Genomic DNA, 16,144 nt, shown 5'->3' with positions numbered 1-16,144 from the left:
GGATGTACACGGAGCTGTGCAGGAATGGGGTATATGCGTGCATGCATGCATGTGTGTCAAGCCTATGCTTGAAAACCTCTGCTTAGAAGCTGGAAGGTCCCTACATCTCGTGTGAGGGCCCAGGTGTGTAGAAATAGCATCCACAGGACCTGCCCTAGGTTGTTGGGCACTTGGAGGCAGAAGAGCCCCCCCTCCAGAAAGTTCCAGAAGCAGAACCACCTGGGAGGCTAACCTGACAGCAGCACCTATAGGCTCAGAGTGGGCTAGGTGAGGAAGGGACAGAAGGGAAAGGAGGCAAAGGCAGAGTAATAAGATGAAAGGGGATACAGGTTGAGGGAAGAGAGGAGCCAGCACAGGAAACAAAGGGAGAGGGGCAGAGAGGAAACAGGAGGAAGCCAGAGGGCTGGAGAGCTGGGGAGGAGGACCTGGCCACAGGTCACGAATGGGGGAAGCCCACAGTTGGGCTCCCGCTCCTGTGGGACTCAGTTTCCCCATCCGTGAACCGGTCCATCTGTTCAGGGTACTGAGGGTGGCAGAAGGAGGGTGGGTGGGTGGATTCAGGAGCTCGGGTGCTCCTGTCTTTCTCCAACTTCCTTTGCCCTTCCTTGGGCTCGCCCCACAGCCAGCACGGGGCCGGGGCAAGGGCAGCCAAGCTGGGGACCCTCCACCCGCACTGCCCATCAGCCCGGAGGGAGCTGACACGCTCCTTGGGAATTTATCACGCACCCAATTACAATGTTAATTGGCAAGTTCCTGAAATCAATTAATTCGCAAATTTTTTCCAATTAAAAATCCAGATAAATCACAAGGGCGGCGGCGGGGCTGGTCCAGCCCGCGGTCCGGTGGCCGCGAGGAGGGGGCGCGCGTGGGGAGGGGGCGGCGGGCGCGGCTGCCCTTGAACGCCTTTGCCGGCCGGTCCGACTGTCAGCGCGCCGGGCGCGGCGGGGCCGAGACAGATAAAACCATCGACCCGTCGCCGCCAGCGCTTCGGCTTTATCGATCCGACGGGAATTTCACTTGCTGTGCAGATCCTGCTGTCCGGCTGTCAGACACCCGGTGGGGAGGAGGGCGTGCCAGGGGCGCAGGGCGTGCACGTGCTGAGGGCGGCATGGGCACTGGGGGGTTCAGGGATAGGCCCGGACGTGAGCCGACGGCCGCGAGGTGTGGGTGCTCTGAGAAACCTGGATGATGAGGGATTAATGCAGGGTCACGAGCAGGGGCAGAACAAGAAAGGAATGAGAGATGTCCTGGGCAGTGCGGGCTTGGGGAGGGAGAGCGTCCTCGCCGAGAAGGCAAAAAAGGCGGTTTTCCAGAGGGGAGGCACACTGCCCAAATGGGCTCTGCAGGTCCCCGGGTTTTCTGTTCCTGGTTGAGGACCCCTTCATTGGAAGCAAATTACCCAGAAATCCTGGGACAGCCTGCTGGATGTTTGTTTCCCTCTCTGCCCCTGACAGGTCAATCCCAGGTCTGTGAGTGATGGGAGAGCTCGGGAGGCCAGCGCCGGTGTCGAGACTGCTTGAGCAGAAATGCTGTCTCTACCGCTAAGCTGGCAACCTTAAGTGACTTAGGGAAGTCACTTAACATGCCTGTACCTCCGTTTTCCTCATCTGTAAAATGGGAGTTCTATCTACAGTCACACACCACAATTAGCAACAGGCCGGCTACACATCTGAAAGTGGTCCGTGAGGTTGCATTGCCTAGTGACAGTATAAGTCTGTACAAGTACACTCTATGATGCTCACATGCAAAAAACAACCCCATCATTAAGTAATGCGTCACCCACCTCAGAGAGAAGAATAAATAAAGCGCTTGTCAGATAGCGAATGTCCCAAGAGGTTCCTTATTATTACCATGGGATAGCTTCTGTGGGGCTTTTAAAGTGAGACCACACATTCTTTTGATGTTTTTGTCTTTAAGAATGAGAGGTTTTAGAGCATATTTCTCTTCCCTTGAGTGTAGGCCGGGCCGGACTGGAGAGATGGGTCAGCCAATACAGGCTAGGCTCACAACCAAAAATCTGAGTGTGGGTTGTGCTTGATGATTCCCTGGCTTCTTTCCTTCCCCCTCGTCCCTCTCTCCATCCACTCCTTCCTGCCTCTTTCCCTCTCTGCCTGCCTTTCTTCCCCTCTCGAGCTCTCTCTTCCTATCTAGGCCTCCTTCTACAGCTCAGGCTCAACTCAAATCCCAGGTACTCCTGTCTCTGGAATTACAGGTGTGCACCGCCACACCCAACAGTGACCTGGAGATAGAACAGTCTAGAACGGAAGTGCTAGTGTGTAGACTTTAGGGGAAGGCACTGGGGCTTCCCTTGGTCTCTTTCTTGGATCGAATGCTTATGGGCAGTCAGCGGCCTCGTTGGAGGGAAACTCAAGCAGCCTTTGGAGAGATGCTGAAACTGAGGTTTCCTGCCGACAGCTCATCAGAGTGAGCCATCCTGGAAGCATCCTGCGGTCCAGTCAGACATAGAGGAATGTGGCCTTAGGTGACACTCTGTAGCCTCAGGAGAGAACCAGAGCTAGTGGCCACAGCTACCCAAGATCACATGGCTAAGCTATGTTGTTCTGCAACTGGTGTCCCATAGAACAGACACATTTTTTTTTCAGTGTGTGTGTGTGTGTGTGTGTGTGTGTGAGAAGGGAACTTTGTTTAAGTTGGTTATCTCCTTCCACCTTCACCTGGGTACTAGAGTGGACTTCAAGTCCTACAGCTTTTGTGGCAAAAGCCTTCACCTGCTGAACCTTCTCACTGTTCCCAATAAACGTCTTACGCCACTAAGTTTTGGGGTAATTTGTAACAGCCAATAAGTGACGAGCACTTCCTTCAAAATCCCTCCCTCAGGAAGCCTTCCTTGCTCTGGGTGGGGTTTTTGCCTCACACAGCTCAGGTTCCTCCGAGGTAGCAGCCTTAGCCCTCAGGGCTCGTGTTTCCTCACCTTCCTTCAATCCTTCCTCACTCCAGTTTCCCAGGGCAGAGGACATCTTGGGACTCCTCTGCCTTGCATTGGTCAGGTCTAATGACTTGAAATGAGCCACAGGTAGGAATGGAAGGCTGTTCTCTGTAGGGTCCGTCGTGGTTTCGTGGATAGTTTAAGCCCCGTCTCTATCCCCTGTGCTCCTTTATAATACAACCTTGCCAGTCCTCTCATCAAAAGGAGTGAATGACTCCTAAGGCTCAGGATGAAAAGGTGATTCGGGCTGAGATAGAGCTCAGTTGTAGAGAAAGGCTCCAAGTTTGATCTTTAGCTGCACCCTCTCACCTCTGTGTTCCATCTTGTTGGTTAGAACATTTTGTTTTGGAGACCTAAGCTGCCATGTACAGGAGGCCCAGACCACGCAGAGAAACCGCATGCAAATACTTTAGACCCCATCGGCAGGAACAGCCAGCATCCATCACCAGACATGTGAGTGAAGAACCTCTAGATGGTCCCAGCTTCAGCTGAGCATCCAACGTCTGGAGCAGGCACGGCCAACCCTTCTGTGCCCCTGCCGGAATTCCTGACTCCAAAGACTGTGCGGACAATGCAACAGGTGCTTCATACTGCTCAGATTTGAGGTAATTAGTTACTTCTCCTCTGCCCTCTGGATGATCTGGGCTCCTCACCAAGGATCTCCTCACCAAGTGGAGAGGGTTCAGCTGGGTCCTTGGGTGAGGACAAAGGAGGGCTGCAGTGAGCTAGGGAGAGGACACATGAGCACCTTCCCAAGACTGCTACCTCTCAGTCCTTGAGGCTTATGGAGAAGGTCCTGCTCCCCCTCCCCACCAAGTAACAGGGCTGGGCCAGCCCTCTGATAGAGCTGCCAGGCCCTCCACCTGCTTTTTTCCCCACCCCAAGGCCCCACATGATAGTTCTGGGCTTGTGGCAGTGGCCCCAGCTGGCTCTCTCTTGTCCAGCTTCCCTTATTCTGAGGCTGGAGTCTGAGGATTCACTCTCCTCCATCTCCGAAATCCCTCCAAATAAAGTGAGAAACAGCACTGAAAACAGAAAGGTACCGGGGGCTCCAGCTTCTGCCCCAGAGGCTGACCTGAGACCTAGCAGGGCAGACCCAGCGGGTCCCCCTGGCAGGCAGACTTCCTAGAGGCAGCTTACCTGGCAGGCAGTTGGGCCAGCTGCTCCAGTTCCTGCTCCATATGTTCTTGCAACTCGCTGGGCCTCAACAGGACTTGGCAGATGGGGCAGATCGGGGCCTGGCTGTCAAACAACGCTACTGCTTTCTTCTTACCTGGCCAGGGAAGGAGAACAGACACTATGAGCAGAGCTAGTTCTAGAAGGAAATCCAGTGTCCCAGGCCTTCAGACCAAGCCTACTGCTGCCTTTGAGGGGTTCTGGACCTAGAAGAGGGTGAGAAGTATGTTGATAGCTTCAGGGACCATGGCCATAAATGATGCGTTCTCGGCTGGCCACCCCTCTTGGAAATCCGCTGGGACACAATCAATGCTCTGTGCAATCAAGCCTTGATCACTCCGTTTAACCCGCGTGTAATCATACTATCACCCAGAATGTTGCGTGCCCCTTGTCTCTCTCCTTTTTTCTTTGCTTTTATGTTCTCCAGATTTGGAGAAGGGAGAGAGGGGAAAGGCGAGTTCACTCTTACAGTCATTCAGCGAACATTCCTTCATTTTTTTCCCTTCTAACCCAGTACTGGCAAGGTAATGAGGGGCCCCGGCATAGAACCGGGTTCTGTCTTCAGCTCCTGCTCTCCTCATTTTTGTGGTGGATGAGCTTGTTTGTCCTCTGGTTCTAACTCCCACCTCCTGTTGGCTGTGACCTACCATCCCTCTGTGCCCCTATTATCCAATATCTAATGGTCGTCAATAACTGAATGTCTCCTAAGAATTTAAATCTCAACAACTCAAATTGGTGGCCTTCTACCTTACCACTCCTTACAAACCTCTTACTCCTCCATCTCTCTGGCAGGATACCTTCATCCATCGAGTCACCCACTCTAGTCACCTTAGCCTTACTGTGTGCTCCTTCCTTGTCCTACCTGCCCCCCCACTCACATAGCCATCAAGTCTTGTCCATTCTGCTACTTTTATACCTGTTTTTTTTTTAAAGATTTATTTGTTATGTATACAATGTTGTCTGCATGTACACCTGTATGCCAGAAGAGGGCACCGGATCTCATTATAGATAGTTGTGAGCCACCATGTGATTGTTGGGAATTGAACTCAGGACCTCTGGAAGAACAGGCAGTGCTCTTAACCTCTGAATCATCTCTCTAGCTCCATATATATATATATATATATATATATATATATATATATATATATTAAAGTTATGAGCTGGGTATGGTGTGCACACCTTTAATCCTAGCACTTGGGAGCCAAAGGCAGGAGGATATCTGAGTTCAAGGCTAGCCTGGTCTACAAAGTGAGTCTCAGGACAGCCAGCGCTACACAGAGAAACTGTCTCTGTAAAATAAAATTAAAATAATAAAAAGCATTTATATATGCATGTGTGTATCTATGCATGCGTGTCTGAGTGTGGGCATGTATGTGTCAGAGTGCATATGTGGAGGCTGGGGGACAACAGAATTCCACCTGCTGAGGCAGGGTCTTTCTTCTTTTTGAAAGCTTTTAAAAGTTCTTTATTATATATTTTACTAAGTTTTTTATATGACTGCTGTTTTCACATGTATGTATGTGCGCCACATGCATGCCTAGTGCCCACAAAGGCAGGAAGAACACTGGATCCCCTGGAACTGGAGCTGGAAATAGTTTGTAGGGCTGGAGAGATGGCTCAGTGGTTAAGAGCGCTGTCTGCTCTTCCAAAGGACCCAGGTTCAATTCCCAGCACCCACATGGCAGCTCACAACTGTTTGTAACACCACTTCCGAGGGATCTGACACCTTCACCCTAATGCATATAAAGTAAAAATTAAATAAAATTTAAAAATAAAAATAAAAAAGAAATAGTTTGTAAGCCGCTGTGTGGGTGCTGGGACTGGAACCTGGGTCCCTTGCAAGATCTACACGTGTTCTTAGCTTCTGGGCCATCTCTCCAGTCCCAAGCATCTCTCTTCTTGTTTCTGCTGCTGTGCTGCCTAGTCCAGACTGTGTGGCTCCCAGGATTCCAGGGGCTTCCCTTGTCTCTCCTCCCATTTTGCTGTAGGAATGTTGGCATCACAGCAATTGCCTTTTTACGTGTGTTCCAGGGACTGAACTTAGATCATCAGGCTTGCACAGCAAGAAGTTTTACCTGCCGAGGCATCTTCCTTGTCTTTCTTCTACACTCCTGCAATTCACATTCTCCCTATTGAGGCCTCATTACTTTAAGAAATCTTTTTTGAGATTTTATTCTTTAAAAAAATTTTTTTTATTTGTATCAGTATTGGCCTCAGTGCATGTCTTCACTCTGTGTGTGCAGTTCCCACGGGGGCCTGAAGAGGGCATCAGATCCCCTGGAACTGGAATCACAGAGGGTTGTGTGCTTCCATGTGGGTGCTGGGGATTGAACTTTTCCTGCTGAGCTCTCCAGTCCCTCCAGTTCCCTGGGACCTCTCTATTCCCGGTAGGTGTCTCTGCGTCTGCTGGGTAACCTCACAGGTCTCTTGTCAACCCGATTCTGGGTTTTCTCCTAGAATGTCCTTCAAACTGAGTGGATGGGTCAAGTCTGGAATCCCAGTGCTAAGGAGGTCAAGCCAGGAGGACTGCTGTGAGGCTAAGGCCAACCTGGGCTACACAGTGAGTTCCAGGCCAGTGAAACCCTGTCTCAAAACAAACAACAACAATCCCCGTGCCACCATCCCCCCCACAAAACCAACCAACCAACCAACCAACCAACCACTTCTTCAGTACGTGCGCTTGTGGAGGGCTGGCTGGAAGCTGGGACTTCTTTCCAGTCTGTTTCTAATAGTGACCAGAACAAAGCATTCTAGGAAGAACGCTCTGGTTGTCTCGCTCACTCTCCTTTCGACTCCTGAGTCCCTTCTTTTCTCACATCCAGTGCTCCCCAGGCTGCTTACAGGCATGGCGTTGAGGCCATGATTGTAGGAAAACATTGTGTGTGTGTGTGTGTGTGTGTGTGGTACTAGAGACAGGACCAGGGCTTTGTGTGTACTAGGCAAGTGCTCTTCCAGAAAACCACATCCCAGCAAAGACCTCCTTAGCTGGAGTCTGGATGTTCTCCCTTGCTTGTCCTTCTGGTGCCTGGAGGTGGTCCTGAACAGCTTTCAGACAGATAAAGACCATGTCAGTGATGACCAAGGTAGACGGGTGAGTAGGGTCGCCAGATTCGATGCAGAACGCGCAGTGAAATACACAATGAGTTCTTGAAAAATATAGAATTATGTCCTGGATTGAGTCATCTGCAGGCTCTAACGATAGAGCAATTCATTCTGTGTGTTCTGGGGAGTAGGAAAAGGGAGGCCTTAACCAAAGCCATGTACTTGAAACATCCTGGCCTTCACAGAGCAGGACATCAGCTGTGAGGGCTTCAAGTGTGCCACGATCGGCTAGGAGGGGCTCCAGCCTGTGTGACTAGGTCTTTAATAGGGAAATGGCCCTTCTGTGTTGGTTGGTTGGTCTCACTGTCTGCCACCTGCCTTGGTAGCGGTGCCTTGGGTGTTTAGGTGACAGCTAGAAGGCAGTGCTGAGTAAAAGAAGCAGATATGTCCCTGCTCTGGGAGGGCTCAGGTCTCACTTATGCCTCTCAGGCAACCTCAGAGGTGGGTGAGGCCCTAGGATCCTCCAGCCTACTGTCTTCAACAGGTGGGGAAATGGGGGCTCAGAATTGGATAGGGACTTTGAACTTGGCTTTTTGGTCTCGAGGCCTCATTTATTTATTCAACAAGTCCTTATAAAAGAGTTATTTCATTTTAGTATTATTCTAGGGAGAACTGGGGCTCAGAGATAAGTAAAAAAAAAGTCTTGATCTCCAGGAAATCCCAAGTTAGTGGTAAAGCCAGGAGAGAAAGCCAGGTAGCGTGGGTGAGACCTAGGAGGGTGGCAGGGGCCATGAGGGGCACTATGAGAGGGCTGGATGGTCCCCAGGAAAAGGGGTGGGTGCCCCGTGGGAAGCAGAAAGCATGAGTAAGGTAGCTAAACAGAGCACTGCCTAGGATCTGGGGAGTAAAGGGTGGGAGTGACGACAGGACAAGAGGGGGACCCACCCCATGCGGCCAGCAGTGTCAGGAGCTCAGCCCTTCTGTGGCTGGGTTACAGGCCAGGTTCAGGCCTGTGGGGTTTCTGGAGTCTAGACCCTGCTCTGCATCTTGGGTCAGAGGTCGGCATTCTCACACACTTGCTCTCCTTCTCCTGCCTGGCTGACATGTGCTTTTCTTCACTCGGACCTCAGTTTCTTTACCGGGGGCATTGGACCCCTTGTTTGGCTCCAGGCGTTGGGAAGAGCCCTGCAGGAATGAGCTGGGGCTCCACTTGCAGCCTATGCCCTCTCCCTCACCTTTATTTCTCAGGCGTTTGAGTGGCAGGTGTCGGCGCAGTCCTGCACCCCCACCCTGCCTCCCCTCCCCCGCTGTGTTCCCTATAATTTTATATTGAGACCTGTGGTCATGACGTGGATTTTACTGCACTAACGACATGGCCTGCCCAGGTTTAATGACAAAATCCATACTCTGGCCCTGGGCCTGCTCCTCGTTTGCATAATTCCCAGAATACAGCTCCCTGAAGCTTTTGACCTGGGCCATTACAGTGGCCATAAAATGAGCCATAAAACCACTGGGGATGGCCAAGAGGAGGGGTCCCATGGTCTTGCTGGGGTGGGAATGAGCCTCTATCCCCTGACCTGTCCTAGGCTCAAGCGGAGTCAGCCCCTGGCACTTCCTTTCCATGGTTCCCAGAATCTGAGAGTCCATTTCAGGCAGGTGAGGAGTAAGGAGCCCTCGGACAGGCCTCCGAAGCTTGTTCGTCTACACAGGGCTCCCTTCTCCAACACTGTAGGCCGTATCACAGGTACTGGAGTCACTAGAGGCAGCTTGTCAAAGGACACGGGCTCGCTGGGTAGCCCTCACGCCAGCCCTTAACAGAGCCTCTCAACAGCCAGGCCAGGCCTTTTGCCACAGGTGGGGTTTAGGTTTCCAGTCTTGCTTGAATCCTACCACTCCTGTAGGAGGACTAGCTTCCTGGGAGGTCAAGAGCCAGGCAGAGCACGGTGGGGAGCCTCGGGGACGACTACGAGGGGATGGGGACAAGGACTGGGCTGAGCTGTCAGTGCTAAAGATGATGAATGTGGGAGGTGAGACGGGAGGCCCAGTGTTATCGGCAGTGGATGGCGGGCGTGAGCGCTCCCCGCTTCTGCTAATCCCCGGGCGCTGCCTCAGCCCTTGCACTGATAACGAGGAAATGGGACTGACAACAATTTTTAGCTGAGAGATTCTTCACCAAAATGCCAGGCGGCCGGAGGTCTGACAGCGCCTGATTGAGTGTGTGAGTGTGTGTGTGGGGAACGCCCGCCGCCCCCTCTCCTCCCATGCAAAGATGGATCGCTCATTCCGCCTCCCGTCCACATTCATTACTGCCTCCCTCCCCACCAACCCCTGCCACCGTCGGGGGCTGCCACCTCCACATCTCTGCTTGCCATGGGTATCTTCCAGGCAGGAGGAGGGCAGGGAGGGAAGCTGGCCCCCTGACCTCAGCCTCTCACAGGGCAACTCCGCAGGGCCTGAGTCTGTCGGGCCCTACTGTGGAGGCCCCCTAGTTGTGTGACCACTAGAGAGGCCCTGGCCCTTGGTAAGCGGCTGGGCTAACTTTACTCCCAGACGGCATGGAAGCCTCTAAGAAGGGTGTTGATTAGGTTGAGAAAAGGTTAAGCTAGGGTCTAACTCCTCCGGCCCATTCCTCAAGCACTAAGTAAGGGGGTGGGTGGTTGGGTGGGGGCTAGTTCGGCCCTCTGCTGCCCTCCTCTGTTGGAAATTCCTGCTCCTTCCCTATCTGGGAGGACTGGTGGAGCCTGTTCATGAGAGGAGCTCATGGGGCCCACACTGAGCCCTTAACCTTGTTGCCCCTCTGATTGGCCTGTTTGCTTTGTCACGGCTCTGTAGCCAAAGGGTTCCGTTTCTTCCTCTCTATTTTGTTCTAGCAGGAATTCCCATCTTTGCTTTGCAGACCATGAAAGGCTTGGCTGGACAGGGAGTGGTTGGACGGACCTGTAATATGAAGCTGAGGCAGGAGGAGTAGGATTGGCATGACCTAAATAGTGAGTTCCAGGCCGGCCTGAGAGAGTTTGAGATATTGTCCTAAAAAAAAAAAAAAAAAAAAAAGTGTAGCTTGCCTGCTTAGGACAGGGAGCATTAGATGAGGGTAATCTAATGACAGATGATAAGGAAGCAGAATCTCTTATAGCCCAGGCTAGCTTCAGACTTATTGCATATTGAGGATGACCTTGAACTTTTGATCTTACTACCTCTGTCTTTGGAATGCTGGGATCACAGGCAAACACCACCAAATTCAATATGCCTTGTGCCGGGGAATCAAACCTATGGTTTTGGGCAAGCTTGATTAGCAGTCAACCGACTGCGCCATGGCCCCAGCCTGACACTGGGGCTTTTAAGACTATGCACTCAGGCAAAGGTGTGTCCTGCCTTTCCTCTCCCAGCTCCACCCTCCCAAGAAGGGTTTCCATGTCCTAGTGACCAAGACGCAGAACAGAACAGCAAGCAAAATCCCACAGAGTTGCGTCTTCCAAACTGTGCTAAGCCTGGGCCAGTCACTTGATCATCCTGAGCTTCTCCTTGTGTGTAACGGGGATGATTTTTAACTCCTAGGACTTTTGTGAGGCTGTAACAAAATCAGAGCTGTGTACAAGCGAGGGCTCAGTCACTGTCTTTCTAGTGAGATTCTGGCTCAGGTTTGCTGTGCCCACATCTACTCTATAGCAGCACCTGGCCTTCACCTGCCTTCCCACTGGGACTGACAGAGATCGGGGACCCTTCAGCAGGTGGCTGGCCTTGGCCCTTCATGCCCCTGTGGAATTTCTCCTGTCCATCCACACTCATATTATACCTGCTTATTGGCTTATATATCAGGTCTTTATAGGAGGGCAATGAGTTCAGTTTGGGATGTATTTACTTGCAGGGACTGGGAAAATGCTGAATGATAGGTCTAGAGGACTCGAAGTTGAGACCTGAAGCTCATCGCTGTGGGCTCCCTGCCTAGAACCTGGTCTGTTGTACCAACCGGGAGACACCTATCACGTGAAAGGATGAAGAGCAGTGAGATCATCAGTGGGAGCCCACAGTAAGAGGAGTCCGGAACAGAGCCTCAGTTAACTCTACAGGTGAAGGACATTTAAGTCATCAAGGTTCTAGAAGGAGTGGTAGGGGAAGAACGAGAACAAGGAAGTGTGAAAAGAAGTTCCACAGAGCAAGAGATGCCATCCTTGCAGTGAAATGTGCTAAGAGGCCAAGACATCAGCCATGAACGGTCCAAGCCACTCATCCTACCCAGACCACCCCACCTCCCTCTCTCTTCACCCATCCATCATGGACCCAAGCCACCTAATCACTGGTCCCCTCTGCTCCTCCCACTCACCCCTTCTTCCTTCTCTTCTTCCTAGAAACCCTTTGATCGGTGCCTCTGTTGAGCATGGGACATGAAGAGTTAATGTGCTGACAGACGGCATTTTTTACCTTCAGTCAATATGAACAAGGCCCCAAGACTATGATTCCAAACATCTGGATTTCATCAATATGTGATCTGTCATCGTATATTGGCATTCCCCAGTCCCTGCGCCAGAGCAATGCGGCTGGTTTTATTAATACGTCAAATACATTATCCGTGTAATACACTTGTCTGGCTGGGGCCTCCCGCTGGGGCGGGGCGGCGGATTTGAATGTATGATGAATCAGTTTGCATTACATGTTCGTAAGTCATCATTTGTCAGGATTAATAGGCATCCCTGGTCGAGGAGGTGGGGGTAGGGCAGGCAGCGAGAGATGTGTATTTAGCAGTGGCCCATACTTATCTGCAGGTGCCCAACAGTGCCCTGAAGGCAGCTGTGCACCCACTTGCCCAGACCCCAGGGTAGCAGCTGGCACTCGAAGGACAGAGGTGACATTTTCAGCTGTCCCAGTGTCACTTGGAACCAAATAAGCCTATTTGTCTCTGCTTTGGGCTTGCCAAACAACCACAAAGATGTAGCAAGGGCTGTTTCCACAAGCCAGCTATCTCTCACTCATCCCTTAGGACTCAGCCTAGAAGGCTTTCTCCCTTCCCTGACTCCCCTGGACCACATCCGTGCCTCCTCTGCTCTCCCAGAGCCTCTTGTGCTGCTACTTTCACAGTACATGGCACCATCTTCAGAATGTGACTTTCTTGAGGGCAAAAAAAATTAACATGTCCACTGCTACAGCCTCAGCATCTAATGGGGGCAGAGTGCCAAGTAATAGTAATAGTGAGAGAACAAATCAATACATATTCCCGAATTAACAAATAAAGGATTACTGACTGTGCCAAGTCCCTACAGATGCAGGCATTACCCTGGAGACGAGGGCTTCCTCTGACTCTAGTCTAGTCTGGTTATGCTTTTATTCACATTCTTCCTTATCTAGCCCTCCTCTTTCCACAAGGCTTGCACACATCCCTCTGCACAGCATCAGGTTCCACACATGTGACATATTCACCCGAGTCGAAACCACAAGAATGACAATTCAAGCTCATGTACCGTTGTTCACTTCCTCCTTCCTCTTTTCTACCTGCAGAAGCTTGGACTGGTATTCACTACCCACTCTGTGTGGTCTCCTTTGAGCTCCAGACACAGGAGCCTGGCTGGTGTCCTGACTCGCATTGCGATAGATGCAAGCAACTGTCTTTAGCAATACAAGTGTGTGTGTGTGTGTGTGTGTGTGTGCGCGCGCGTGCCAGGCTAGACTCCTGGGTGGCCAAACTGCAGGGCTGGCAGGTGGAGGGCAGCCTGTGGAAAGGTTTAGGCCCAAGCTGGAGCTAAGGGCTCAGGGCCAAAGCACAATTAAACTCAGCAAGTCCTGGTCCTGGAACCTGAGGCTTTGGTTCCATGGGCCTTTGCTAATCTGCTGGGGGCTGGTGGTGTTCAGGGGCCTCAGCCATTTCATACTCCTGGACCGTGGCTATTCAGATCATAACTGTAACTCCTCCCCTTCTGTAGAACTACAATTTGCTTTCCCTACTCCTTTAGCTAATAACTTCTAGATAGTTCCCATGTTCACAAGGAGCATCGGTGCTTGGGGCAGGTGGAGCCTCCCAAGTGGTCCCCAGGATTAGGCTCTGCAAACTGCAGTAAAAGGCAGGATTCAGAAAATCCACCTCCGAACAACACACACACACACACACACACACACACACACACACACACACCTAAGCACACATTCGAGTGCAGCTTGAGCATCCCTGACCATTCTTTCCAGTGAGTGGACCAGTGCCTGCCTTGTCGTACAGCCCAAACGCTAAGACCGTACTGCTTCAAGAAACAAGACTTCAAGTATGCTTTCGCCGCTGCTGGCTCTGGCTATGGGCTTATAAAAATAAAATGGGAGCCTCCGCAGCTGTGGGCTATAAATCCTGAATGGCTGAGGGAGGCAGTGTTACCTGCGTTCTAGGCAGATGGGTGGAGCGCCGGGCAATGATGACAAGTGCCTGTTGGTCTGGACCCACAGTGGGCCAGATGCTTTGCCTCAGGCATTGCCTGTTGGCCCAGCCCAGGCTGGCTGCTTCTCTCAGACATGTGCAGTCAAAAGAGGCCTCTAGAGCCCTAGGGAGAAAGCAAGGACTTGCTCAGGGGAGGGAGGTAGAGGAAGAGAAGGCCCAGGGTGTGGGGTGTGGGGGAGGGAGCAAGGCAGCCACGCGCTCTGCTAAGGCTAAGGGGAGCCCTCGCATCTGGAGATCAATTAGCATCAATTACTGACTTCATTTAATTGTCGTCCAAGATGAATTTGTCATTTTTAGCTGGGAATTAATGGGAGACCTTCACCTCTCCCTGGCAGCAGCCGAGGCGCCCAATGACGGTCACCTCAGCCTTCCAGCAGCTCGGCATCCAACTCAGGGCAGGGGCAGGGAGCTATCGGGTCTTCTGTTTCCGGCAAGCTCTAGCCTGGCCTGCTAGAGCCCAGGGCCAAGGTGGAGGCCGTAGGTCCTGGGTAGCCATCCTTTGCTGCCTCTGGCTTCAGCTAGAAATTAATTTGCTGGGCTGAGCATGTTTACTTTTTCCCAGCAAAGGCGAGTCGGTAAACAGCAGCCCGGCGGCTGAAATTGAATTGATAACTGCATCAACGTGCCAGATAACGCCTAAAATAATACGCCGATAAGGAAATTCGATTTGATTTGCTGCTGCGCATCAGATTGGCCCCATCTGTAGCTGCCTGTAATCATTTTCAATTGCGTTGGGAAACCTTATTTGTCCTTAAATATTTCTGTCATTTTTCATTGCTGGCGACAGATCCTCAGGCAGGTGGCAGGGGTGCAACCTGCTTCTGTGGGCGCAGGGCGGTGGCCCGAGGAGGAGGGGTGGCGGGCCTAGGAGGGAAGGAGGCAGGGAGCGGGCAGCCGGGCGGTGACAGCTGTTCCTCCAATCAATCACGCTGTCGACAGGGAGGGACGACTGGCTGGCAGAAATTGAGTTTGCCTCACAGGGGACGATTGAGCAAATTAATAGCCCATTAGCCAAGCAGTGACCTGAGAAATGAAGGTGCAAGGGTTCCTGCTCACTCAGGCCGGCTGGGGTGGGGCAGGGCAGGGGAAGGGTCCAGGGAGGGGACAAACCAGGGAGGGAGTGTGTGAGGAGGAGAGATGGAGGGATGGGTGAGATGGAGAACGTGTGTGTGTGTGTGTGTGTGGTCGGATGGAGAGTAGATGATGCAAGAGGAGAACATCAAGGCTGGAGGTTCAGAGTCACGAGTGACACTCCACCCTCAGTTCTGGAGACTCCCTTTGCTTTCTCTTCTCAGGGTTCTGGAACACTGGCTATTCCTGGAATCGCCACTCTCTGGCAGACCTCCCCAGGGCAGGCTTTTTCTCTCCGACCTCCATATTCCCTGGGCCAGGAGGTGGGGCCAGTGTCTAGCAGGCCACGCTTCACCCTGTGGGCTCTTGCAGGTCAAGGGCCACTCCCCACTGTCCCAGAGGGCTCCGACTTGTACCTAAGACCACCATCAGAGCCTCCATTGTTTTCCTTCCTCCTGAAGGAGCTTGTCAACAACCTAACACGCCCGGTGATAGGACTCCCGACCTCACAGCCCTCTCATGGCCTCATGCCCACCATGCCTTCTCCTTCTAGCTGTCTCCATCTCCCACCACTACGGACGTTCGCCTGGACCCCACAATGCATCATGTCAATACCCCCTGGCTAACATACTCAACTTCTTTACTCTCCGTCTTCTTCACTGTCTGATGGCCCTCCTGTTGGTCTCAGACATATGGACGGCCAAGCGCAGCTGGGGGAAATGACAAAACCATGGAGATATGTGCCAATAAAAGATTCTGTTTCCACTCTCAGCACCACTAAACAATCCTTTTACACCCTTTGTCAGCTGTCTCTCCTTCCCCACAGAGACAATTCCATACTGTTTTACCACTTTGAGCCCCATCTTCTTCTGCTTCCCCTTCCTGTGGCTTTACTCCCCGCTTGAATCGGGAATCAGGAGTTCTTGGGCATGGATTCCTTTAATCATCTCTACTCTCCTCCTCCTTCCTATTCAGCTTCCTGTTTCATCCTCTTGGGGCTCAGAATCTCACACCTGAGATGCCCTCTCTTCTGCATCCTTTGCTCCCTTCCAGAAGCACAACTTACATTCCCAGTGGCTCCCGTAGTATAGTCACAGCAACAACCCACCTGTCCCCTCTTAGAATGAGTCCTTTCCTTACCTCCTCATCTCACCACAGTTACTGCAAAGACTTGCTTGCTCTTTATACTCTATTTCCTTCTTACCTCTTTATGTGCACACACACACACACACACACACACACACACACACACGCACTTGGAGGTCAGAGGTCAACCTCAGGTGTCATTCCTCAGGAGCCAACCACCTTGGGTTTTTGTTTGTTTGTTGTTTTGAGATAGAATCTCACTCACTATGGAGCCTTGGCTGGCTGGCACTCATATAAGCTAGGCTGGCCTCAAACTCAGAGCTGCTTGCTAGGATTAAAGGTGTGTATCATGTGCACCACCAGGCCCAGCTCTCCCCCTTGTTTCTTGACACAGGTGAGGATAGACTGGA

At 51.9% G+C, this 16,144-nt stretch overlaps 1 protein-coding gene across 5 annotated transcripts in view; it reads right to left on the bottom strand.

Moving 5' to 3' along the window:
* The window catches only part of Rnf220 (ring finger protein 220), a 219,281-nt gene that overhangs the window by 31,725 nt on the left and 171,412 nt on the right, over positions 1-16,144 (bottom strand). For all 5 annotated transcript variants that reach the window (XM_060379743.1, XM_060379741.1, XM_060379740.1 and 2 more), the window contains exon 3: positions 4,088-4,220. In XM_060379743.1, the coding sequence (XP_060235726.1) occupies positions 4,088-4,220 (133 nt within the window). The remainder of the gene's footprint in view (positions 1-4,087; positions 4,221-16,144) is intronic.

This window comes from Meriones unguiculatus, chromosome 3 (assembly GCF_030254825.1).
Source record: "Meriones unguiculatus strain TT.TT164.6M chromosome 3, Bangor_MerUng_6.1, whole genome shotgun sequence".
Classification (NCBI taxonomy): domain Eukaryota; kingdom Metazoa; phylum Chordata; class Mammalia; order Rodentia; family Muridae; genus Meriones; species Meriones unguiculatus.
The sequence above is the reverse complement of the archived record's forward strand: the minus strand, read 5'-3'. Positions and strand labels throughout refer to the sequence as shown.